At 43.5% G+C, this 27899-nt stretch overlaps 1 protein-coding gene across 1 annotated transcript; it reads right to left on the bottom strand.

Annotated features, from left to right (window-relative positions):
• Positions 1-612: 612 nt before the first annotated feature.
• pdss2 (prenyl (decaprenyl) diphosphate synthase, subunit 2) lies at positions 613-26796 on the bottom strand. The gene is made up of 8 exons (XM_071898978.2): positions 26310-26796; positions 17031-17165; positions 12211-12409; positions 7520-7594; positions 6309-6482; positions 4644-4775; positions 4094-4129; positions 613-1300 (listed from the first exon to the last, which is right to left on the bottom strand). The coding sequence occupies exons 1-8, from the start codon at positions 26555-26557 to the stop codon at positions 1145-1147; spliced, it is 1155 nt and encodes a 384-aa protein (XP_071755079.1). The 5' UTR covers positions 26558-26796; the 3' UTR covers positions 613-1144.
• Positions 26797-27899: the final 1103 nt, after the last annotated feature.

Below are 27899 nucleotides of genomic sequence, written 5' to 3' on the forward strand. Positions count from 1 at the left end.
GTGTCTCCTGCACCCTGTCCTTCAGGTGTGGCCTGGATGTGACAGACAGCTGCCAGCGGTGGCCTGGTTTCACACCTTGGCCGTCCCCCCCCCCTCCACAGACAGCAGCCTGGGAAACCACAGGCCACCAGGCTGGCGCCAGCCTGCGCGGCTTAGAGCAGGGCAGCCGGCCCAATCAATACCTCTGCATTTCCTGTCCATTTGCTCAGGTCTCTTCATTAATAATTACTGCTTGGCGGAGCTTCAATGCGCTCGCTGGCTGGGCCAAGGGGAGAGGCTGCATGACCTTTCCCCGCCCCTGGCTTGACTTGGATCACATACACAGGCGCGGGGACAGACATAATAAAGGCAACACAGATGACATTACGTTACGGTACGTGCCGTTCTCCCTCGTATGGAGAGAACATCGCGCCAAACTCCATAAAAAAAAATCTGGCAGTTTAATGTGGCTTTGCTTATCGGCAAAGGCACATACTTGGTAGAACATGACTGAAGACCTTTTACGACTGGTTAGGGGCCGCTCTTCGATGTGGCAGACACCCAATGCACCAAGCAGCACTGAATTAAATAAAATCACAACTCTTAACATTGGTTTGTTTGTTATTCCCGCAATCTTCTTCCAGCAAAATAAACCGGTGTTAACTAGCCATGTGAACCAAGTCGAAGAAGTGAAATTTTATTAAAGTGCTGCTTGGTGCATCATCTATATGCCAAATTCACCAGAAGACCATAACAAATCATAAAAATGTCTTAAATTATGATCCGTCAGGTATGTACCTTAGCCGATAAGCGAGGCAACATTAAACTGCCAGATTTTTAAATGGAGCTTGGCGTGAGATTCTCTCCAGACAAGAGAGAAGGGCACGCACTGGGCTGAGACAACGCATGATGTGATGCTGGATGGATGTTTTTTTTTGTTTTTTTTTTAATGATGATCACCATATGGATACTGCCGTTACATTTCTGATGTCATCCAAAACAGTCTTTACAGACACGAGCCGCCGCTTGGCTCGACAGAAGTTCATTTGTGTTGCGAGCGGCGAGCGTTTTGTGGCTCTTGTCCCGCGGCCGCCGGAGACAAAGACACTTCAGCCCGCACACTGAGAAACGGGAGTGTTTGTGTGTGTGTGTGAGAGAGTCCAGGTCAAAATTTGGTGACGGCGGAGGCGATGTTCTCCAAGGCGGATCGAGCCTCGGAGGAGGGGAAAGCCTGGATGGCCTCCAGAGCCTTGTTGCCATGGTAACAGCATAAGTCCACCGCTGAGCTCACGCCTTTCTCCGACTTGACTGCTGCCCAAAGCTGTTGAGGGATGAAAACACTGACATTAGTTTGTCACGTTGTGATTCGTGTTACTATCCAGCTCTCGACGAGGAACACGCTGTTGAGAGGCAAAAAAAAGTTACCTCACTCATAAACTAAGGGCAAAAAATGGATCACGTACAGAAACAAAGCAAATCCCATTGTACAATCCACAGTCATGTCTGTATTGGATTATGGAGACATTTTCTATTTGATTTGAGCTGCCCCTTCTACTCCGAGGCCACTGCACAGTTTACTACAGTGTGTTATGTTTTATTACAGGAGATAAATTTCAGACTCATCACTGTGATTTATATCAAGAAATTGGCTGGTGTTGTCTGACTGAAGCTTCCCCTGTACCTCACATCTCTACTGTCTTTTAAATCCAGTAATTATGGCACCAGATCACAGGACTGGTAAGTTTTAAATTCTGAACTTGGCAAGGCCGGTTTCTGACACGATACAGGTTATAAAAGGAACAGGCTGCACTTTGAAATTTGAATTTCTTGCCAACTCTATTGATGATCACACTACAACGTTTACGATATTTTGTGATGTATTCTGGGGTTATTTTTATGAATGTCTTTTGTTCTCCGATCTCTTAGGAAAAAGAGATCTCCATGTCAATGTGACAACCTGATTAAACGAAGGGTAAATGAAAATGCAAAGTGGGTGTATGTGCGTATGCATGCGTGGCCTGGCGCGCGACACAACACATTTCACATGAGGAGAAATGGAAAGGCATTAAGACGGAGCGGCATGAGCACGCAGTCTGAGCGGATGTGGGTGTCTCCCTCTGCTCTGCTGCTGTTGTGTCAGGACATCTTTTCGCTGAGGGCGTTTTACCTCATGAATTCTGGAGCTGGAAAGCCCCGTAGGCCTCCCCTCCAAAAAAAAAAAAAAAGAGAAAAAACCCTGCAGGTGAAGAACGCTGCACCGCCCCGGCTGCTCGCTCAATTTAGAAAAGGACCTTTTTTCAACCTCATTTCACACCATCTTGTCTGCTAACCTCATTTTCCTCTGCATTTCATCACGTTCCCTCGTCCCTTGACGGTCCCCCATAATCCCCCCTCTCCATGTTACGCTCCCTCGTGACTTCGACACCCCCATTTCTTCCACCCTATGCCAAAAATACAATGCTAAAAAAACCTTTACCTTGTTTACCTCTTCTTTAAGTTGAAGTCAACATTTAGGTGAAGCTTATCTAAACTACGTCTACTGTAGGCTCAAGTATCGCTACTGTAACATATTTCATCAAAATTTCATAAGCATTACAAGTTATTACAATTTTACAGCCAGGCTAATGTCTATCTTCATTTGATATATTTTCCTTACACTTTCTATTCATTTAAAATCTAAAATACAAATTGTTTAGTAAAACATAAAGCTGAACAAGGGATCAACTGATTGAATTTCTGGCCTTTTGCTTTAAAAAAAACTCATTGCAAACATTGCTTGACGCAGCAATTCAGAACTCCATTCTTTTCCTTTTTAGTTTTGGCTATATTTCTTATTCCTTGGTCCCTTAACAAAGATACAAAAGGAAAAAAAAAGAAGCTATTTTTCCACAGTCAACTAAGCTCTACTGAAATTGTGCTGTCATTTGTCGTTACATTATATCTGATGCCCAATGACTGGTTTGTATCTGTGGGCTGGTTTAGATTAGCCTACAAACAACTTCAGTTCTTGCATGTTTCCTTTTATTAGAAATGCCAAAATAATTATACCTCCAAGTAAAAGCCTATCCTACTGTATCTGGACTCTGAATCAACCTCACCCACCATGTTCAATTTTACAGCTGGTGAAGCAGTTTGCTACGGCTTACTGTCATTTGTTTTGCTATTTTCTTATTGTGAATGAACGCCTTGACTGAGAAACTAAATGCAAAACGGGGGGGGGGGGGGGGGTGGGGAGTTTCCCTTAACATTTATGGTTATTTGTCAGAGTTAATGGGATGGAAGCAGAAGCTAATTCATGTGTGGACGATTCCGAGACGACTGATGTATAACATGAGGTGCCGGCGACGTACACATAACTTCTCCCGTCCATTTTTTCCCCTACTTTTGTGCATATGCAATCATTCGGTGTTGAATTTAAGGAACGCTTGAGCGCCCAAGTCCTGTTCCCCCCCCCCCCCCGAAATTTCATCCCATCAATGTTCCTACATCTCTGCCGCTCTCGCCTTTCCTCCTTGTGTCCCCTCATCTCTCCTCGTCTCTGCTGCTCCTCCAACTTCTCCCCATGTCCCCTCTTTTTTTCGGCGGGTCTGCTGAAGGAGATTCTCTCACAATGCCGCTGTCTCAGAGCCTCAGTGTCTCCTCCACAAATAGGCCTTGGTAACTAATCCGTCCCGCTCTGGTTTCAGACAGGACTAGATAACCCCCCCCCCCTCCGCCCCCCCCTCCCCGAACACCATCAGACCCCTCCCCTGTTGCCTCAGTCTCTTCCTGCACCCCTATCTGTCCCCTTCTTCCCTCACACATTGACTTTGGAAAGCTCATTTCTCAACTTTGATATTGGTTACAGTGAAAAGACACCCTCTTTCTCTTGGACGGCGCTGCCATCTGCAGTGCCGCTGAATAAAAAAGGGGAATAAAACCAAAAAAATGACTTAAAAAAAATGCATGTATCGCAGAAAATTGTGTCACATTTTTGGGGGAAATAGGCCTGAAAGCACGACACAAAAGCAACACAGGTTATTACATGCATACAGTACTTCTGTAACACAATGAATTAAAGGTTTCACTGCTATAACATGGGATAGCTCAGCAATAAAGAAAGCACTTGGCTCACCTTTGAGTAATCCAGTTGGTTTCTAAATGTTTTTGCCTTGTCGAAGAAGAGAGAAAAGAAGCAAACAATTAGCAAATATAGGACTTTTCCATGACTTTCAAGATCCTGTTTGGTGAAATTCAAGGACTCAACTTGGTATGTTTTGGGGTCAGACATGACATCGCTCAGAACTAAACATCATAGAGGCCTCATGTTTTACTCATGATCTAGTCAAGTCAAGAAATCCTGGTGAAATCCTGGTTTTAAACCTGCTGCTATATCAAAGCAAATCTCCTTCACAGGGTTTTCCTCAGGATGTGAAGTGTTGATGCAAGGATGGAGAGAGATCCAGAGAGCTGAGGCCTTATTGGCCCGTGGAAACCCAGAGTAACCCAAGTTTCCAGGTGTAGAGACTGATCTACACCAAGACTACTTCACTAAACCAGTTCTACACCTAGGTGAAGACTGTGATAGGACAGGGAAATACCTAAATTCAGTTTATGCACAGGGTTTGCAGTGATTGGCTGATTCTGTTCCAAAACTAATTCTGTGGTCCGTGATCCACCTTTACCTGCTGAAGCTGCTGACACCACTTGTCCTGCCCCACGGCGTGTCGGTGGAAAACCACGGGGGCGGCGTTTAAACTGAACGACGCCGGCTCTCCCACGCTGCTCTTCACAAATGGCTGCAGGTCCGAGTTCAGCTACGGAGGGGAAAGCAGATTTGTCATCATTCAGTCGGTCGAGATTTACTTGAATTGCACATGATGTGATGTGTGGAGATTCTGCTACGTAACATCCAGTGAACATTTAAGGTGCCATATTATAAGAATTGAAATTTTCAACTATTTGTATACACATATGATCAGGGTCCAGAATTGTGAGGACTTAGTCTTCACATTCATTCAATTTAATTAATTCAATACAACTTTTAGCTAAACTACATTTATTTGACAAAATCATGAAGAACATTATTCTTATCCTGAGACATAATATATTTGAAAACAAAATCATGAAAACGGAATAATATAGGACCTTTAAGCCTATTAACAAGTGAAGATGCAGCGGTGAAATTTGACAGGAGAGCCTGTATCGCGCCTATCTACACTCTGGATGACCCTGTTAATGAGTAGGAGGATGAATAGTGCTACTAGTTTGTTGAAAAGACACAGTTGATGTGACACACTTAGCCTGATGAGGATGGTTCTCCTTGAAAGACCTCATTTCTATTTCCTCCCATGCTGAGATACCCTGTAGCCATGCGAGCGGCAGACAGGCAGCTATGGGGCGCCGCAGCAGGAGAGGACATACTAATAAAAGTATTGCGAGTGGGATCATTATGGATGACTTTTAAACTAGCATTAATAAACTAGATTTAGCTGAAAACCTCTTAATCTTGGGGGAAAATAAAGCAGATTTGGGCTGAATTATGTGCTGCATTATCGTTACACACTTAATGACATTTTAGGTTGATGCAAATGAACGGCTCACACCGTCCTGCTGGATCCACGTTCTTCTACATCCGTCTCTGCCATTTTTACACAATGAGCATTAAGTCATTACTGCCCGAGATGTAAAGCAATGAGAGGTGATGGGAGAAAAACAAGACTTTTTCAGACCTTAACTTTTTGGCTGGTAAACTAAAAAATATACCTGCCATAATCATTTTTACCAGCCAAAATACTTCATGTATATTTTTCATAGAAGTACATCACCCTACCCTTTTTCAATGCTGTTTCATGTATTGAATCAGGTACTGTGTGAAACATTCAATCAAAAGACGAGCACATTTAGAGTTTTAATGTAAAATGTAAAATTGTATTCACTTATACAATGGATGTTTTTTTTCTTTTTTTTTTTTCTTTTTGTTGGCCTCACACCTGCTATGTGTCGCCACATGGGAATAACATAACATAAACATAACATAAATAAGTTATTTTAGTTGAAACTTAAGCTGATTAACTGTCCATGCAGCGGAGAAACAGCAGTTTAGATGCCAACGCTTTGTGTGGAGCAGTGTAGCAGGCAACCAATCAGAAACCTGTTTGATACAGAGCCATTGTTTTGCTTTGATTTCATTGGCTCACGGTCAGAGGGAGTGTACGGTGGCCAGCAGGGACACAGTTTGAGCCGGAAAGTCAGCAGGTGACCCTTACTGATTTAACCTCCGAAGACCAATTTTACCGGCATGTGGCGCTTGGCAGGTGTTAATGTAGGACGCTGCTGGTGGGACTTGCCTTGTGGCCTAGTGATAGGTGCTTGCCGTATTTGTAGGCCAGTCTTTGGGACTCCTTGTCATGTTTGGCAAGCTTCATCGCAGCTTGACAGCTCTTGGCCAGCAGTGCCCCGTGGGACAGGAACGTCTGCTCCTCCCATGTAGCCATGTTGGGGCCATCAGCGAGACTGTTGTCCTGCGGAGCAAATAGAGGCGAGAAACCACAAGCCTGAGCTCTGACCGCTCACAATGTACATCCTCAAAGTTCCCACAGAGCATCCAAACCCCTCCATCAAAACAAACCCTCTTTGCTCTATGATTTTATATTTCAGCACGTAATTGGTTGTGCAACAGAGAGTAACAGCACATTTGACGGTATTTCCCACAGGTTCTTAGGTTATTTGGAGTGGAGGTAAGCTGGGATGGGCAAAGAACACAGAGTCATGGCAGGAAAAACACTCCTGCAAGTCTATGAACACTTCTGATATGTAGTTTTATCAGGTTGGGGAACCGATTGCGGTGGGTCCTATCTGACAGGGTGGTGGTCTGCCACAAATAAGTCCAACATGATATGTTATAAACAGTTCATGTGTAACAAGATCGGCTGGACCATCTCTGGACAAATCTAGCTGGGGTTGAAATTCGGTAAGCTATCCTTTAAAAGGTCCTGATAACGGGAAAAAATGGCCTTTGTGAGAAGTTTAATTAAACCTCAGGCATTTTCCAGAGAAAACGGCGATAAGGCCAAAAATGAAACTTTGTCTGAGGGAGAGGGGTGGCTCTACTGAAAACTTCTCTTCGGAAAAAAACAAAAAAACAACAAGGTGTAAGCTACTGTAGATCGTCACAGTGCTGTGAAATCATTAAGGAAATGCCTGCTGACAGTTACCTGACAGCGCTGTGGTAAATTTGGACACAGAAAGGGTTTCTTTCCGATTCATTATGTATTGAGATGCCAGGTTTGGTTTTCTTCTCACTGTAAACATGTCTGCTCTCTTTTTAGTGCCTAGTCAAACATATTATGTCACTGCGTTACACGATGGCTCTGGCACATTTTAAAGGAACATTTCCTGTTATTTTGGTTGTGAGTGATGTAACCCGTCACGCCGATTCGTTTCATAAGCCTTCATCGCAGAGGATGGCTTTTATTGTGAATTGATTCCATCCTGATCGGCTGTCGGGTCACGTACTGCACTCTGCGGCCGCTCTGAAGGAGGGGAACAGATGCTTTACCTCGGCATTAGAGGAGTGCTCATGGTAGATACCCTGAACCACATCACCGATGGCACTTGAGATCAGCTCAACAACCTGTCACACAGAGAAGAAGAAGATGACAGAAAAACAAGTTTAGAACAGCATCACACTGCCCTTCTTTATGTTCAAATACACTTATTTCAATCAAACACAAAGGGGCCAGTATATGGAAAAACACATTTATAATAAGGAATTGTTACTGTGAACTCATTTACTCAAGTGCAAATCAAAACATATCTCCGATACATTCTTACAGTAAGGCAAGAAAAGGAGACTGAAGCATGTTGTACTTTGAGTTTTGGACACACTATTTCTATTTGTGGGCCAAAAGTGTTGGAATACGCCGGAGAACTTTACATTTAAAGCAGTCCTCCTTTATTCTCTGTGCGGTGGGAAGGAGGCAGGCAGCAGGGTGGCCGAGTGATTATAGATTATCCTTTGACCGAAAGATTACAGGTTCGGTCCGCACAACAATCAACGTGTCCGTCAGCGGCCACGTGTCCTGCTGAAGTGTCCTTGGGCTTGGCCACTGAACCGCTACCTGCTCGCCTATTATACATCGCTCGGGCTCGGAGCGTCGATTAAACACCTGAAATGTAAATGTAAATGAGGTAGATGAGAACTAACTAGAATGCCAGTTAGCTCATCCGTGGCGTTTGTAATTAAAAAACCTGGATTTCCCCCCTGGTTGGAGCAGAATCGTACGGTGCTGTCATCTGAATAGCTGGATGGTTGAATAAAGACGGACGTGGTGAGATGTCTTTTAGGGCTGAGGGTTGAAGCCAGGTGAGCGGCTGCGGGACGGACCGGGCTCTGGTTACTCCCGTCCACCGGCTCATTATCAGGCCATAGGGGAGCCCCCGATTTCATAAACCTTCGCCTTCGTTAATTACACTTTGTATTTATAGCAAAGTCCGGTCGAGACTCCGCTATACGGAGCCGGATCGGGTGTCGGCCCGGTCCGAGGGGCTGAAAACGGAGCTCTAAAAAGGCAGATGGCAGAAAATAAGGTGGCGTCCAGACAGCCGAGGGGGTTAACGAGGTTTCGGAGCGATGATCTGACCTCTGGGTCCTCTTTGCCACCGCTCTCCTTTTCCTCCAACTTGTTGACTATTGGAAGATGAATCTCATGTCATGCATTTGGGTGTGGCTGATCGGTATACCAACCCGTTCATACATATTCATACATGGGCGGTTTCATGTGGAAGGGGCACAATACTGAGACAGAAAAGCAAAGCGGGCTTCAAATCTGTAGGGAAGATAACCTTAACCCTAACCATAACCCCCACTTCTATTACCTGGCCATTGACTCAGTCCAGTACAAGTTAATCAATATACTGTACAAGGATCAACATGACACAGACATCTGAGAATATTTAACTAACTACATCAACAAGAGTTAAACAATAAAAAGCATTTAAGAGGAACAAAAAATCTATAAATCTGCTGAAATCGTTCTGTACTGACTGACAATAAAGCCTAGTGGACGGCTGGGCAGCCTGACTTTTTATTTTAGTGAGACTGCAGTTGCCCATTTCCTCTTACAGGGGGCATGCATGACTACAGTTTAGCTACAGAAATACCACCGGTCCTTATCAGCCACCGGATGAGATGCTGCACCTTTTTAAATGCTTATTGAGAGTCTGTGTCTAATGAACGGGTGAAAAAAAAATCAAGTGGATCTCTTCTCTCTTCATTCTGCGCACACACACGGATCGGATCGGGCCGGGCCACGCTGTGTACAGTTCAGATGAATGAGGTTAAATTTAGAGCTCCTTCAGCGCATCCCAGACATCCTTGGTTCATCTGAAAAGTCTGGTGACGCTCGCCGCTCCGCCAGCCTCGCCGTGCCCTTTGGGTAACCGAATCCACGGGGGGAAAATATTGAGGAAACCCGAGCTTCGCCCACAGACCTGGAAGGACAATGTGCCTACAGTATTACCAGATGTGGTGTCTCTGCTAGCCTTGGGAAGTCGGGGCGGCGGGTGGGGGTGGGGGTGGGGGGGGGAGGGGAGGGTCTTTTTTTGGAAAGTATCAGATAAGCTCTCCCCCTGCCTCCCCCTTACTCCATTCCCAAATCCAGCCAGATCGTGTTTTGCCGACAGGTCTGCGAGGGAGAGAAACCGGAGCTCCGCGGCGAGATTACTTTACCGTTTATACAAGTAGCGGCATAGGATTCCTCTCAAGGCCACGACACATAATCTTCATCACTCTCGCTGCCTTTATAACAAAAAATAAATAAAAAAACAACAACTCTGGTTTATGAGAGAAAGTTAGGACTGTTCAAAGCGCTACTTCTGCCTTCATCTGTCAACCGTCTGAAAGAGTTGCGGTACAATGACCACACACACACACACACACACACACACACATACACACACACACACAGGCTGGCAGAAAAGTGAGGCATCCACTATTTGGGAGACTAGGTCAGTTTTTATAACCAAAGTCAAACTCTGCTCAGCTCAGTTTAACACACAGGGTTGCAGAGCTGGAAATATCTAACAAATGAACAGATTTTAATGTGTTGAAAAAAGAGATTCAAGGCACTCCAAATATCTGGCTGGTGATAATTGTAAGCATTTTTGCCTACAATGGTGTCAAAACGCATTGGTCGCAGTTTTTACACTTCCAAATATGACTAGCCAAATAGAATAAAGGCTTTTTAACAGATTATTGGAGTACCTTGGATACTCACTGCACTACAGGAGCCATGTTTTTATCCAAAGAGCATCCATCTCCACAATCTTAAACATGAGAAGCTAAGAAGCATTCCAGCCTCTTATCTGTTTCCAAGAGTTTGCTGCGTCTTAGTGTGCGATCTCACACAGTTTGTTTTCTTTGGTCCAAACGACAGTGGAAAAGTTTATTCTGTTGTATTTTTGTCTTTGTTAAGACTCACACTGATTAATTACAAGTGAACCAGGGCTTGTAAACAAAAGTCACATGACTCACAGGTAGCTTGTTTATTGGACAGAGTTTTGGTGACCTGTTGTCCTGCCAGCTTAGAGATTTTGGTCAAAACAAATCTGATTCCAGTCCCTGTAACTTGAGCTAAACATGATGGACTTGTCTGCACTCTTCTTCTCTGGTGTTCATAGCAGTAAAGAACAGATGAAGAAATAGCTGAATATGAGCATCAGTCCAGGCTGCGGTTTCCTTCGCTTCATTTTGTTATGCTAGGCTTTCCAATGCTGGCTATCAGATGTCAACATCCGTCTCCTTCTACCCATAAAACCTTGTATTTTGGAATTGTTTCCTATAGTTGGTTGGGATTACATTCTCACTCCTAACAAACCAAACCACAGCTCTCTTGTTGGAGGACTGAACCCCACATTTTCAGGCGTCTCAGTGCCGTTATTTGGTGCCACCAGAGTTCAAATGGTATCGTTCTCACCTGGCCAAACAAACTGAACTAAAGGAGGAAACTCAAGAGCTGGATCAAACTGCTCCAAACACGCTTGGTGTGAACGCGGCCTTAATGTGATTGAATCATCATCAGCCACCAGCCAGTCCGCCACTATTTCATTCTCAGTGTGCTCCTTCTTTCCAGGGAAACCACAGTATCAGTTGCATTACTGCAATTTCTATATTTTGCAGCTTGGCCACAGAGTGACCGCTATCTATCATACTATCGCATTGACAAATCCTAATGAAAGCCAATTAACAGTGTACAAAATCTCACACCCTTTGGAATTATCTATAATCTCTAAAGCAAACGGCCAGATTAGCTCTACTGTATTTCCAGTACAAGGAGCGCCGTGGCCACCGCTTGCGTCATCGTTTTGGGAGGGCGGGCGCACCGCAGACACAAGCCCAGACTGTGTGCGCTGAATAAGAAGCGGGAGGGAAGGTGATAAGGGTTGGTCCGGCTGATGGCACAGGGAAGGGAAACACAGTTATTTTGATCCACTCAGGCAACCGCATTCTGACAGAGCGGCGTGCTGACAGAATCTGTCAGTGAGGGGTTACCAGGCTACGCACCAGATATGATCTGTGGTGCACTTACAAGATCACCACACACACACACACAATTCAATAGGAAGGATTCCCACAGCATATATCTCCTTGGCTTCTTCTAACCGTAACTCTATCATACTGTATACCATCAAATGTATCAGAGCCGCTGTGGCCTTGATGTGAGATTCCTTGACTTTCTGTTACTAAGTGGGAGTGCTTCTATGACCTAAGAATTTGACTCCGTAAGAGTTTGCTGAAGTAAAAATCTGTGACTCTTTCATACAAATACATTTCTCTTTTGCTACTCTACTGCTGATTGATATAATGCAATAGTGATTGACAGGTGATCTCTGGGAAGTGCAGTGCAGAAACACCACAGCAATGACGCTTCGCACCAAAGATGTCGCCAAAATTTTTTTTAAAAAGCAGCGATATCGCAGATTTCCATTTAACATTGTTTTTCCAAAGGGTTAAACAGTCTGGTTTCCACTACAGACTTTCCCTGTCTGGAATACACACGAATTCAATGATATTCCAGAACTTCCATGGCCAGTGGGAATATACAGTGAGCGCAGGCATGAGATGTTAGAGTTTGGAGAGGTGTGAGTGAGAGAAAAGATGTCACTTGGATTTCTCATCACATACGATTGATGTCATTTTAGATATTTCTCAGGAATACAACTGTTATTGTTGGACCTATAGAGGGGTACCTCAGTGTTGTTTAGCTGGGCCAGTCCGGTACAAGCGTTTGCTAGCAGAAAGTCCCCGCTCAGGACAGCCATCTTATTCCCAAACTGCATGTCTTTCAGTGGACCGTCCGAATTGGTCCAGTCCTTCAGGTTGACTATCCCGCGATGCACCAGGAACGCCGTGTGGATCAACTCTGTGATTTCTGCCAAGTTCCGCTGGCTATGGAAGAGGAGGAAAAAATAAATAAATAAATAAGAGCTTTTGTTGTCAACAACTTTTAAAGAAAGGTGTTCAGGAAGCTTGACAGTTAGAGAGCTTTTTGACAGAAGTCTTTGATATTGTTTTGATGCTGGTGAAATATGCAGGTTTGGCAAGCTTTCCCAGCATCACACACAGCCATCAGAACAGTATCTGACCACAAAGAAGTCACTCAGAGCACAACATTTGTGGTTTTCGGAAAAGGGGGAAAAAATTACTGTTTAGTCCATAAAAACTACAATAGTCAGATGCTGGAGTCTTGTTCTTTATTTGAATGAAACGCACAACGTTGTTCCGAACAAAACTTGCTGGGATCATCACAGCTCATCCCGACGCTGTCTGAAATGTTTCCTCGCTGGATCAAAAAAACAACAAACTATTGCACAATCGAAAGAACATTAACAAATTTGTCTTCAACTACCATTTTTCTTAAGAATCTTCACGGGTCAAAATCTTTAGGCTCCCAACAGACTCATGAACCTAAACCAGCAAATATCCCAGACATTCTTGCGACACGGCGCGTCAGGAATTGTGTTAAAAAAGAGAGAAATTAAACTTATCATTAGCAAATAACAGCCATTCTTGATTATGAGAGAAAAGACATGAAAGTGGTCTTTGAATAGAGCCTTTCAGCGCAGCCTTAGGGAGGATATAATCAAATGTTGATTCAGTCATTGGTGGCGGATAATTAGGCCCCTCTCCATATGGAAGGAGCTCGCCACGCTGCGACAGGAGGGATCCATCCAGACAGGGTTGGGTGCGCTGATAGCCACTTACGACCATCTTTCAGCCGCCGCGCGAACCTGATGAGCCGGTCGTCTGCTTAGCGCTCCAACCCCTTCCTATACACACACACACACACACAGATACGCACACTCACACATGTGTCTTGCAGCCAGGTAATTGCGTGTTCGACGTCGCCCCCGAAAGATGTGATTAAAATTCAATAATGTCATCTATTTCGCTTCTCAATCACACCCATTGTCTGCTAGGTTTCTCTGCTCAGTGACGCAAAGCAACAACACAGTCGCCCCAAATGAGAGTTAATACGGTCGAGGTTTAAATAAGTAGAAATTTCAGCGGACTTATAGTTGGATTGGCAATCAAGTCGCATGCTCCCAAGGTGCAATGGGGCGATGCAGTGCAGCGTTCCTGTAGGAGCTTCAAGAGGAACGTCAGATTTCAAACTGATTTCAGGAGTTACATGACAAAGTGCGATTCATTTCTCCTATAGATCACAATGTTGTCCACCTCCGATATGATGGAGGTTTCTCCTTGACCTCAGCTAGCGAACATGTTTTTAATATTACTCTTTTTATTTCAGATGGCTGACCAGAGAAATCATTCCAGCGTGGTGTGGGAGGATTTTACTCAACAGTCTGTAAAACCTGCAGTGAAACCTGCCTCACCCTGCCTTAAAGAGCTGCTGACCCATTAGTCTGGCTTTCAGTGGAGAGTTTTAGTGTCCCATGATGGTCTAAATGCCGTTTCAGAGGCTTTTACACCCACACAGATATAAAACTCTAGGGGCAAACGCCGAATCCGTGTCATTTTTGGGCCACAAAAATAGTCAAATTTAAACATACTGAATATCAGCACAGCACATTGAGTATCAGCAGCTCCAACCCAAAAACTTTTGTTGCTGGCCTCCAAAAACCCACACTGGTGGAACCCTTTATGCACGCACATGCCAAAGCTGTGCCTCCAATCTAGCAGTCCTGATCAGCAGCAGTGGAGCTTGGGGAGAAAAAAGGGGGACAAGGGGGCCGGTGTATAAATAGCTTTGGTGCCCAGTTGCATAGCAACCGATGCCATCTTGCCGAGGTGTAACGCCCCTCGCCACGCCCCTTGTCCTGACTGTTCTGTTCCATTTTCCTCCCTCCACAGTCTGCCTCGCCATCAAATACAGCCTTGCAGCTCTGTGTTTGTGTCCCTGTGTGTGTGTGTGTGTGTCCCTGTGTGTGATTTAGAGTGGTGGCCTGTCCATCAGACGGGTCTCGTGAACTGTTCGGTTACATGGCTTTGTCACTAGAAATTAAGAGGTGCGGTGGTTACTACTGCATGTGCGTGTGCGTGTGTGTCAGTCTATCTATCTATCTATCTATCTATCTATCTATCTATCGATCATGTTCGTGCTCTGGTGAATCACTGATGTCAGGCAGCAGAGTGGGAGATGTTTTACAAATGCTGCCTGTCAGGAGGGAGGAGACCATCCCCTGGAGGTATCAATCACCCCCCCCCCACACACACACACACACTTCCCTCCTCCTCCTCCCCCCTCCCGACTCCCTCCATCTCCCCATCAGCAGAGGTGCTAATGAGCCCAGGAGAGGTGAGGGAGCGCTAGAGAGAGAAAAAGAGAGAGAGAGAAGGAGCGAGATAGTGCAAATGAGGTGATCAAGTTGTGCTGTGCGTGTGTGTGTGTGTGTGCGTGTGTGTGTGTTTGGGATGACCATCCATCACACATGAGTGAGTGAAAGCATGTCAGTCCCAGTGATCCAGTATCACAGTGATCCGTGCGCCAAGTTGTGACACGAGGTGAGTGTATAATAACTTGCCCTGTTGCGAGACGCGGCCTGTCAATACGGCTCGGCCTCAGAAGCCTTACTCAGGCGAGCGCAGCCGGAATAAAAGTGCTTCCATGACGCATGGCTTATTCCAATTAGGTCTAATATTAGGATGTTTCTGCACAGACACAGCTCCGCTAGACACATGTGCCTTGTGCCAGCTAGCAGCAAGAAAGAAGCCATTCAGGCAGGCAGTGCGCAGCCACGCCAAACACAGCAGTCACTTCTGGTAACCACTTGGCACACAGCGACGTCCCTGTTCTTAGCAGCGTTCTGCTAGTCTGTGTGTCTGCGTGTGAGAAAGCCAGCGAGCGCTTAAAGGCGCTAAGTGTCGTATTTTAACATCAATAAATCAGTTCCACATTAATTTGTGAGACATTAGTATAATTACTGTAAACAAAGGAGACCATCGCTGAGAAGATTGTCAGCCTCTACTTTTACATAGTGTTTGTCACCGGGTCGGTTTTCATGGGAAATCCCTGAATTGCTTTAAGGCACAAAACAGCAACCAATTTTACTTATAATATAATGTAAAGCAAGCTGATCATTATCAACAGTTCCCCTCCATTCAATGTATATGAGAATTGAGTAACCACGTGTGCACAGCATGACAGGATAGGTGGCCAAACCAGGCCTTCGATGTGATGACAAAAAGGTGAAAATGTTTAGTATTATGCAAATGACTACAATGGTCACAGCGTGAGAGCCAATTACATGCGGGCAATTTTGCAATTTTTCTGTCTATATTGCATAGCCTTGCTTTGTGTCACTGTATTGGCTATTTAAATACAACTGACTGTAGGGTGGTCACAGAGAGAGCCATTAAAAGGAAAATTAAACAGAAAAAAATATAAAAAATGAGATCAAATTAAAAATCAAAGCGAATGAAATAAGAATGACCCCGGTTTGTAAATGTGGATGTATTGTAACTGCATTCCGTCATATTCACAAGATGACAAAGGGCTCTATTTACAGGAACTGATATGGACGATAACCACAGAGGACAAGATAGAATTACCTGACACAAGGATTTTATTTCACTATTTATTTTTCCGCAACGATGTGACAGGGATGAAAGTGGGATCGCCTTTCCTGGACAGATCCTGACCTGCTTGCCATGCACTTTGATGGTTCTATATAGCGATACGCAATCGCTTTCATACAATGGTTACCAACACATGTCTACTGTTAAAAGGTTTCTCCCAAGTAGTGTACATACATTAGAATGAAAAAATAGGTGCTAATTAGCTCCCTGGTTACCATACAAACCCATAACCATGGCTAGTTGTGAAATATGCGAATTACCAGCATGGTTTTAATGCATCTTTGACCAATCAGATTGCTTGGTTGACACTACCTGTTGTATAATATAGCCATAATACCCAAGATGGCATTCTATAACTGTGATTAATGTTACAAGGCACTAGTCGCATTACCATTATACCTGTAAATCATATTCAAGAAAAACCCTCAAGGGTATAATGTTTTAATACTAATGTTGACAACGTATTTGTGCTTGCTGAAAGGTTTTTCCAAAACAGTGCGCATAAATAAGAATTTAAAAAAGCAAGAAAGATTGATAATTAGCTCTCTAGTTGCCACAAAAGCAGAGCAACCAGTTCAATTTTTCATAAAGCAGAGCGAGCCATTAAGGAATTAGCAGTGCGACTGGGACACACTGGGACCACACTGCTGATTTTGATACTTGCACCTTCTACAGTTGCCTAGTCAAAAAGATAGTTATTTGCACAATTATAGGTACAGTTTTATGTAAATAAGTGGAAGCATTCAGAAGTGTGAAAGACATTAACAGACCAAATACAGAGAGGTAGCATCTTTTTAGTGAAGTACAGCATTCCCTAATAAAGCCAGAATAATAGCTACACCATTACTGACAATGGGCGAAGCTGCAGTACATTTAGTCCCTCGCCATCCTGTGACTCAACCCGCTGAAAAATAATGCAGTCCCTGGGCCCGCCCCCCCACCCCCACAGCAGTAATTTCAGGTGATTTACCTGGGGTAGATGCCGCTGACCATGTCCTGAGCGAGGAGATCTGAGGCGGCGTGGCTCGGTCCCGCTGCTTTCGACAGGAGCAGAACGACCAGTCCCCTCATCTGAAGGTTGTTCCTGCTGTCGTAGACAAAGCCTCTGGAACGAGACACCATTAGTAGATTAGAACACCATTAGTCATTCACTTATTGCTTGAAATGTACTCAACAGTATGCACAAAGTTATAATGATCAGCGGCCTTATGCTTCTGTGGTAAAGGCTCGTTTTTCATTATCCTTGATACTAAGGGCAAAATACTTTGCCTGCGTACCGAACTGAATGCCAAGATCATTATGATGTCACGAAGTGTATTTGACCCAGTGTTACTAAACAGCATATTATTTTAAAGGTGCTGTGTGTTGCATTTTTTTGATTCCCAAAATTAAGACCACATTTCCTATAAACTCCTGCTTGTCGCAACTCCTCCTCCCTGGTGCCACTCTGATTTGAAAAGCAAAAAGGATAAAAGCCATTAACAGCCCTTCATGACAGCCAATATGCATTCTGCATAAGTTATTGTAAAGTTGAAACTATGCAGTTAGAACAGTGGAAGTGGAATAATGCTGTGTATTACTGGCCAAGTAACACTGTTCCTGTTTTGTGCCATAAAGCAATACAGCAGATTTCATGTGAAATTTGACCCAGTGGCTCATAATGTAAAATGCAGTGTAGAGGCTGGTGGAGGCTGTCAGTCTTTTCGGTGGTGGTCTGTTTTATTTACGGTAATTAATGTCTCAAAATTTATGTGGTGATGATTCATTGATGGTAAAATGCTACACAAAAGACCTTTAAGAAGAGAAGAGAAGAGAGAGAAGAGAAGAGAAAGCAAATCCTACTTCAAAACCTTACCAGCATATTGCACTTTGATACATACCTATACTAGCTATACTATCTACACTCATACCTCAACCAAATAAATAGACCTAGTACTACACTTTACCTTGTCTAAACAGATTTCAGGTGCAGATACACTTTGTTGAATGAAGGTCTTGACAAAAACAAAGTGTTAATGAATTGATCTTGAACTGAGAACTTAAGATGCAAGATGGAAAAAAAATAACCGGGCTGTAATCGATCAGTTTTGCTAACTGTACTGTATTTTTTTTTTTTTTTTAAGAGTAACCCCCGCCCCCTAACCAACAACCTTCTGACACATACACACACACACACACACACAGCCCAGTCATAGCTGCATGCATGGTGGGCAGATTAAATATCTTTTTAGTCTCCCCGGGGAGCGGTTAGACGGAGCACCTCTAATCCTGTCCCTAGGGAGCCCCTTGTGCCATGAATCACGCTCTCGTTAGGGGCTCCGAGGCAGACAAGCGGCCACGCCCCCTCCGCTCGATGCCCAGACATCGGCCTCAACCCCCCTCCCTACCCCACCCCCACAACCCCTCTCCGACCCACCCCTGCACCACAGGGGGAGGTGGGGGGGGGGAGGCGGGAGGGTGGAGGAACCGGAGACAGAGAGTGGATGTGAGAGATAGAGCATGAAGGGAGGAGGGGGGGGAAGAGATGGAGGGAATGGAGGCCAGACAGACAGACAGACAGAATGGAGGCTGCGAGAAAAGATGAGAGAAGAAATAGGTGAGTGATTCAGTGTGTCATGGCACTGGAAGAAAAAAACAACTACACAGACCCGCATGCCCTGAAGCTTTGTTCCTTCCCCCCCAAAAACCAAACCCTATCACGTAAAATGCTCTCAAGTTGCTTCCCGGCAATTTACGATACCGCTGACATTAAGTAGGATGCCTTTCATCATAGCAAGCTTGCTCGTGGGAGTTATTTATGGTCACTCTAAATTGTTGCTCGGCTGGAAAATAAGAGAATAAGCCCCGGCGCGCGGCCCGCCGAACAGAAATGGCTGGAGAGCGAAATTATGAAGCCGCTCTCCTCACGGGGAGTCCGGGTAAGTCAGTGGCCTGAGGGTGGCACATGATTAATATTTATGTCACTACCCGCACCGGCATACATCAATCAATCACGACCGCCCTCCTGCAAAGGGGTGGGGCGAGGATGATGTACAAAAAGACAGAGAGAGAGACAGAGAGAGAGAGAGAGAGGGAGAGAGAGAGAAACAGAAAGGGTGAGAAATGGACTGCTGTCATTTTAAAGGGTTGTGAGCAGGTCACCACGCCTTCTGCTGGCAATTGCGGCGGCTGCGCGGGAATTCGGGAACTTTTACCCGCCGTACAGGGGGGCTCACCTTAATGCATGCAAATGTGTGACTGCACGTGTGTGTGTGGTGTCGAATCGATTCCTCCGTCTGCCTTTCTCCTAAATGAAACAGGCAATAAAATGAGTTATGCGCCCGATATGCCTCTACCTGCTTCTAAAACGGAAAGAATTTATGCGGGTGCATCCGTCTCTAGTGTGCAGTGTTGACGCTGATATAGATTAAGATCATGATATGTTAAGAATATTGACCAACAGTTTATCCCCCATTTCCAGGATTTGGTTCTCACATTTCCAAAAAGCCTGATATGGGGAGCTTTCTCCCGATGCCGCCGGAATGCGCCTGCGCCTCTTCCTCAACACGCTTTCCAGGCATCATGATGAAACCGTGGAGTCGGTTTTGAATTTAAGGGCTAATTCTGAAGCGGAAAAGACACACCCTGTTAGTGAGGTGTGTCTAGGCTGTGGACTGGCAACAAAACTGATTTTTTTACCTTGATATAACTAGTGGTACAAGTGCTTTGGTCTCATCAGGAACTAATTCTAGCCCATATCAAAGCACTAATTTATTCAGTCTCATTAACTCCCTTTTTAAGACTTCAAAACGCCACTGTACTCCTGCCACTTAAGCCTACAAATTGCAGTTTTATCTCAACATCCAACATTCATTCATGTCCACATTGCAGACTAGCGGCGCGACGTTCAAAGTCATCTTTGTGGTCACCATATTGATCATGATATTGACGGTGGAGACCCAAGCAAAGGTGGGGAAAAACAAAGTAGAAAACAGTAGAAGAGAATTCTAGTGTAAAGTCAAACTCCGTCAAGGACTGTCCTTAAAACAAGAGAAACTTTCTCCTCCTTCTCCTGGGCCGCAGTCCCTTCGCTGTAACTCCAGACTTTGGGGCAAAGTTAGCTGAGCTGCAGTTTTTGAGAATGAAAGGAAAGGAAAAACCGAAACTCAACTCCACGAGGGTCTGCCTGTCTGCTATTGTGGATATTTTTATCCGCCGCGCGTCTAAGGCGGAGACACAGTGGGAAATACGAACCAGCCAACCCAAGCTGACAGTGAGGAGTCAGACTGTCAGAGGTCTGCTTCACCCCCGCCCCCACCCCTTGCTACAACACCCAAATGGATTGTCATATCAGATTTAGGTGTATAGGTTATTACACCCTTGGGCTACTGTTTCCAACACACCCGTCTGCATGGCGGGATTGAGTTCGAGGACTCTCTCTTCTCTTTCCCTTTCCTTGGTTCTCCAAGTTGTTGATTTCTTTTGGTCAAAACATGTAAGGAAGATCAGGCAACTCTTCCGCTTATCTGACGGAATAACATTTGGAAGGTGTGATTTGTTCGAGCTCCGCCTTCATCAATGAACAATACAGGCTCTGCAGTTGCGTCACAAATCTCCTTGCGTGGAGGTCCAGTGGAGAATTGGCTAAGCGCAGATAACGGCTAAATATAGAACAAGCGGGCTAGAAAAAGAGAGATATCTGAAAAAGTTTGTTGTGGTGTGGGTGTAGGTCAGTTCAGTAATGCTATAGGTAAAAGTATTCTGATATGGTAGATGTGTTTCCAAATTTAGGTTACTGTGACACAAGAAACTGTCTTGTCTTCAGACCTTGCTGTGTTGTTCCTAGACTCCACTGCAAAACTTTAGGAGTTGTACTGTGAGGAGAGTCAGCTCAGTTAGCCTGGCAGTTGGTTTTTAGCTTTATTAGCAAGCAAACTAGCCAGCAGGCTAATTTAGTAAAGCAACCAATGTGAATGAATACTTATGCTAGTTTCTACTAAATACGTTAGCTAGTGTGCCATTCAGATGTGTTTACAACAGGACAGTAGTAGCTTCCTAGATGCTATGGTTAGCTAACAAGCTGACACTAAACGCAAAATCAATGTATCAACGGGGAAATGATCAGTTTCTGGTCAAAATCAGCACAGAAATGAACCATGTCTGTTCAATTCTGGTGAGACGGCTAAGTTGTACATTTAAAAACACTATCAGCTGTTCACAGCCACTGTTGTCCAAGAGCTGAGGACCTCCAATATGGCCGCCAGAGTGCGTTACATCACCTGAAAGCCCTCTATACATAACCACTTTGGTATAGCCTCGCCCAGAGGCAGCTGAAGGTGCAACTACCACTCAAACTGAAAGCACGCCATCTTCCCTGATAACACTGAATGAGGCTAAACGTTATTTTTCAAGCTGATGATGCCTCCTAAACACAGATCTATATAAAAAAAAATACAATCAAGTGCAAAATCTTTGGCTATTCCCTTGTGGTTCATCAAAATTGGATCTTTTACATAATTTGAATGGAGTGACACATAATTCACATGAAATAGGCCAAACATTAGGAGCAGACCAAGGTCATCACAACTGTAGTGAATCTTGATCTTTTAGTTTGCTGTCAATATCTGTTGATTCCTACAATGTAATATACATATTCGCTATTCTTGTTTTCTACATAGGGAAAAATACATTTGGTTAACAAAATATCTTGTGACTTAACTGGAAGAAGAATCACTGAATGCATCACTAATAATGTCTTTCCTTTATTACCCAATATTGTAACGATAGGGAAAACAGCATGTGATAATAAACTATCAGACTTTATAGATAAAATGTTTAGGGCTGTAAAACTGTTTAGTATTGCATTTGCATGGTTTAAGCAACAGCAATAGTTTGAACTGTCTGCCACTTTAGGCAATCTGTCTTGGAAATCTGGAAGAGTATTCCTGCAAGGAGGAACACAGTGGTTCATTGTGTTGTGGAAAGTCTATTTATTGTTCAGCGTCCTCATCTGTGAGTGCCAGCAGAGATGAGGAAAAAAACACACACACCAAGGTAAAACAATTTTCCATATAGAAAACAAACAGAGATGTGGCCAGCAACAGGGAAACTAAATTTCGGACACCACAACCTCTACAGCAACTACAAGAACCAATAGCGACAAACTCTACTGGCTTGTGACATTGGCTATATGGATGACTTGTGATAGAAACTAATATTAGTTGTATTTATTTCATCTAAAATATCAGGACACTGTCAGACTGCATATTACCAATAAGAACCACCTTAAGCGGGGATCTAAAAAAAGTTTACTCTGTGCTGCAAGGATTTTGTCTAAATAAAACTTCAACCAAGCCCCTAAAATCACATCAAGGGGGTAAAAATAACCTCTGAAAAGATTATTTCCGACCCTGGCCAATAAATACATTATCGTAACAAGTCATTTTAACCTTACAGGCTGAACCAGTGTGAAGCACTGGTTTATTATAGAGGAGAAAAGAGTCGAGGGGGTGGAAACACAAGCTCAGAGCGCTCTCAGCCCAGTCAATCAGGACACAACACAAGTCCACCCAGTAGTTCAACCAGTTGTGTTCAGCTGCTTCTGACACTTTTTCCTCAGTACCAATAGAAAACCATTATAAAATTCACTATAGGCCTTGTTTAAAAATAAGCTGTAGAAAACTAAACTAGCTTGGCCTGAGTGGACAGGGTGCATAAATATGGCCACCTCCTGATTTGATCTCATTCGATCCTCTGGCCCATCACACACTGCAATGCAAACGCTCAGCAGGTGCTCCACCTTTTCCTCTCTGTCCAAACTAGTAACAGAGGATGCTGAAGTTTAGTTGGTGGCACTGCAGTATTTGGGTATGAAAAAAAGCAATTATCAAGAACCAGAAGGCTGCCATCTTTATGTATCTGTTGCATCCAATTGGGATTAGACCTGCCCTTCTTTTGGCATCCTGGTATATTGGGTATCCCCTTCCAAGCAAGGAAGGCAAAGGCTTTTAAATCCCTGGAGTCTAAACTGAAGTAACTGCATCTATCCACGGCTGACAAGTCTGTCAAATCAACTAACTGAAGCTCCAAAACAGTGAAATGCTTTACCAGTCTGGTTTGAGAGTGTACAAATCAAAGCCTGGAAGGCATTGCTCTTTGATTTATGCAACAAGGACAGATGGTATGAAAAAAAAACTATAGATATGTTTTTTAACTTGCCAACACTACTACCACAACTGCATGAAATTCCAGGTGTTGACTAGGAGGGCTGTTTAATAATGAAAAGGCTGCCAAGATGCCAAGATGTCAAGCAGCATGGCTACGCATGTAAAGTATCAACTTGTTAGTTTGATGCATACAACAACTGCTGCCTGAGTCTCCTGTGTATCTGTGGGGAAATAGAGGATGTGAACCAGGTACCACCTCGTCTGCTAAAACATCCCAAGGTTTCTGGGCTTCAGTTAGATGGTTTAACTGTGTTAACATATAACAATAATAACATTTTAGTCCCAATTTTTTATCTCAAAGTCAAAAGGATGTTGGATTTCATTTCATGGGACTGAGGCAGATCAAAGGAGTCTCGCAGCAGTTGGCAATCCTACTCTCAACATCCTCCATACTGTATACACACATTCCACCTCCAAACTGAGCAGAGTGTACAATGCGTCATGTTGATATGGGATATCATAGCAATATCATATTCATAGTATTCTGATGCCACTGTGTGCATTTTCTACCTGTTGTTATAGACACGGATCATAGGCAATGGCTGTTGATTGACTGCAAAAAAACTGTTTATTGATTACAAACAATTGATGTTTGCCTACATGGCTGTGGTGTAAAGTAATGGGATACTATAAATGGATTGGGTCTTCAGGTGGGGTCAAATGCTATGGTGTGTGTGTGTGTGTGTGTGTGTGTGTGTGTGTGTGTGTGTGTGTATATAGGGGTGCTGTTATGGTTCAAAGTGTGTAGGACGATGCAAGACCGCTGTGATTGGTCCGCTTCGTATTTCCTCCTACATATTTCTGATTGATTTCCGCTGACAGTGAAGACAACATGGAGCAGGTTGAAGAGAGACCACCATCTTTTCAGTAATGAGAGACAAATTAGCTCTTCTTCCTCATCTAACAACGCCATTTCAATTAGGGCTGGGAGCGATATGGTTGAAATCAGTATCACACTACTCATAAGAATTTTTTCCAATATCAATATATCACATGTTAAATAATCAAATTAATGTTTATCCCATTGAACTGAATGGTAATGTTCAGTGTGATGTCAAACAAAACTGAAATTTTCAAATAATATTCCTTAAAATGTTTCATATATAATTTTTTTTTAAAATAAAATTTGCTTGTTATTATCAATGTAGACAGCAGAATTGTGTGTACTTGAGCGAGTTCCGTCGGTGTGTCTGTTTGTCTGTTAGCAGGACAACTCCTAAAGGTATGAACGGATTCGCATGAAACTTTATGGAAATGTTGGTCATGGGGCAAGAAAGAACTGATTAACTTTTCACACCGATTGGCCAAAGGGGGGCGTGGTAGTGGGCGTTGTTTCTCATAAAAAGTCATAGGACGGATTCAAATAACACCATCAAACTTTACGGCCTATCAACAGACATGAAGAGGAAGAGGAAAACCCTCCATTATTGGCCCAATCAAACAACACGGGGGCAGTGGAGAGCATTTCCGGACATTTCCGGTTTAGACATATCCGACCTGCCAATATTTCCAAAACTTGGTCCAGTGGTAGAAGGGCAGCCCTAATGGCCACTGAACAGATATAGAGTTGATTGGCCATGTGGTGTTGAGATAATCCACTAAAATAATTAAAAGTGGCTAGAATTTGAACATATTTGGACATATCTCATGTCCCATTTCAGGTCCAGCCATGAAAAGGTGTGCATCTCCTGATGTGAAACAAGTTGGTAATGTGGCATGGAAGAAATTATTAACTTTTGGTGAAAATCTGACATGTGGAACGCAATTGTCAAGATGTGCCAGTGCCAAGATATGCCATATGTGCTCTACTGAGTGCCATCTAGTTACCACTTGTGTTGACACACTTCCTAAATTTGTGATGCCAGGTGGGAGATATCGGAGGTTGATGTGAGCAGTTTTTCCCAGTCAGCAAGTTGTATTTACAGAACATCCAGTATGCATTGAACGCAGCATCAGAGTACTTGAGCGGTGTAGCTCATGCTAGTTAAAATAACATATTTAATACTGCAATATATGTAAGTTTCAGGGAATGGATAAACAGAAATTGGATGCAGGCAGATCCCATTGAAGTGTGAGTGTTATTGTGTTATTGTGTTAAAGTTTCATGCAAATCCGTTGATAACTTTAGGAGTTGTCCCGCTAACAGTCAAACACACAAACATACAGTCTGACGGAAAGGATGAAAACATAGGCTAACCCCGTCCAACTCAGATGGCGGAGGTAAATACAGCAGGGAATCCACTAAAGCAATGCTCAAACAATTGAAGTGAAGTAACTGACGAAAAAAAGTGATGACATTTTGTACACAATCAATCATCATGATGGAAAACTAGGGAAAATATGGCCCAGGTTGAAAACAAGCGGAATATGCATTAAATGTGTGGGGCTGGGGGCCCAGTGTCACATCTCCTGAAGGGACACCGAATTTCTTCCGGCACCCGTGTGTGTGTGTGTGTGTGTGTGTGTGTGTGTGTGTGTTTAAAAGGGGTGTTTGGAGAGTGGGAGCACATTGCAAAAGCATGGGAAGTAATAACCCTGATATGTGCCGTTCTCTCGTAGCCAAACTCAATTCAAAAGTCTGGCAATTAACGTGACTTTGATTATCTGCAAAGGTACTTGAAATATGACTAAACAAAATGTTCTAATCGCCAGGAGCTGCTCTTCAATTCGGCATAGATATAATCAACAAAGCAGCACTACTTGCACTCACATTTAAACTTTTAAATGTTTCACACTGCTCGCTACCGCCCACCATGGTGTATTTTGGTGGTGGAGGACCGAGGAAGACTGTGTTCAAAAAGTTGCAATTTTATTGAAATAGGGTGCTGCTTGGTGGATTATATATACGCCGAATTGAAGAGTGAATCCTAACAATTTAGAAATGGCCGTGAGTTCTGTTTAGTGAGGTATAAAACGTCGAGGATAAGCAAGATAGTGTTAAATTGTCAGATTTTTGAATGAAGTTTGGCTTGACTTTCACTTCGTAGAGGAAAGAACGGCATGTATCAAAGCTAGGGAAGCAACAATATGTTTGCAACAGTTACCTTGCAGTCTTGAGTAACGGGTGTTTTGTTCCGACCAGCTTCCTGACGTGCATGGCAACATTACTGAGTTCATCACTCAGCAAGCAGCGTAAACTCATGAAGGAGGTCGGATAGCCGACGATTTTCTCTGCATCTGAGACCACTTTACTCCAGTTCGAAGGGGCTGTGCCGGAGAACAGACTTATTTTCCTCTGTCCTCGGTTGATCAAACCAGTGCAAAACAGTCGCGACCACGTAGCTGAATGCATCTTCTTTATAGTTTATTTCTACAGTATTTTTAGTTGAAGACGGTTACCTGCAGTAGTCTGAACTTGTCACCATCTCGTACCTCACCAGATACAGACACTAACGTTATGACATATTCGTAAACGGTGCCACACACGTATTCTTTATCAAAAATATTATAATTTGCTATCCTGACAGACCTAACATTACTTCAGTGAGAGAATAACTAGCTGTGTTCCATAACACACGACCTGACACTGTAAGCCGCCATCTTTACAAAACGAAATACGTTACGTCGTAAAAGGTAAAGAAAGCTGCTGCCAAGTCCCGGTACCAGACCGGTACGTGCCGTTCTATCTCATATAGACAGAACTGTAGGTAGGCCAATTCAATGTCGGACAATTTTATGTCTTTCTTATTGGCAAAGGTGCACACCTGTTAGAACATGACTTGATATATTTTACAAATCTTTAGATTCCTGTGATGTACGGAATATACATGATAGACCAGGCTGCACTTTATTTAAACAAAAAGTCAACTTTTAGGATTAGTTCACACCTCTCATTACCGTCCACCACGGTGTATTTTGGATTGGAAGATTGTGGGAAGAGCACGCGAACCAATTAGGAAAGTTTGACTTTTATTAAAATAAGGTCTGCTTGGTGTATTGCATCTATGCCGAATTGAAGAGCAGCTCCTATGGATTGGTAAAAGTCACAAGTCACATTTTACCACTTTGCCGATAGCCTAAGCAAGGCAACATTAAAGTCACAGATTTTTTTTTTTTAAAGAGTTTGGTGTGAGGTGTATGTAGAGAAAGCATGTAAAGCAGCTAGCTGCTGCCAAGCCTGGGTGATACCTGAGCACTGCCTCACACCTTCACTTTTGTAATAGACTACTACTAAATTCAGACAGTGGATAATTTGATTTGTGCAGAGACCCACTTTTGATTACACGTGGCTTTATGTACATCCTTGAAGTCTTTTAACCCTTTGATTTCCCAATGAAGGCCAGTGAATAGAATGATAAAATTCATATTTAAATGTAATTTGTTCAAATTTCTGTTTTACCCCCTTAAAATGGTAATAACTAACAGAATCCACTAGTTTATACCCACTTAAACCCAGTGATGTGATGTGTTTACTTTTTGATTACTTTGCCTTTAAAACTTGAATGGTGTTAATTGTAGTGGAGGGCAAACCCACCTAAATTACCACTTAATTAACCACCTTTTTAGGCTGACATAAACCATTCTGACTTATATTAACAGTATACACTATAGTATCAAACAGTAAGTCATATCATAAGAACATAGATTAATGCTCTTATGAAAATGTAATTTATTTTTATTTGTAGTTGTTTGCC

This window comes from Centroberyx gerrardi, chromosome 17 (genome assembly GCF_048128805.1).
Source record: "Centroberyx gerrardi isolate f3 chromosome 17, fCenGer3.hap1.cur.20231027, whole genome shotgun sequence".
NCBI lineage: Eukaryota > Metazoa > Chordata > Actinopteri > Beryciformes > Berycidae > Centroberyx > Centroberyx gerrardi.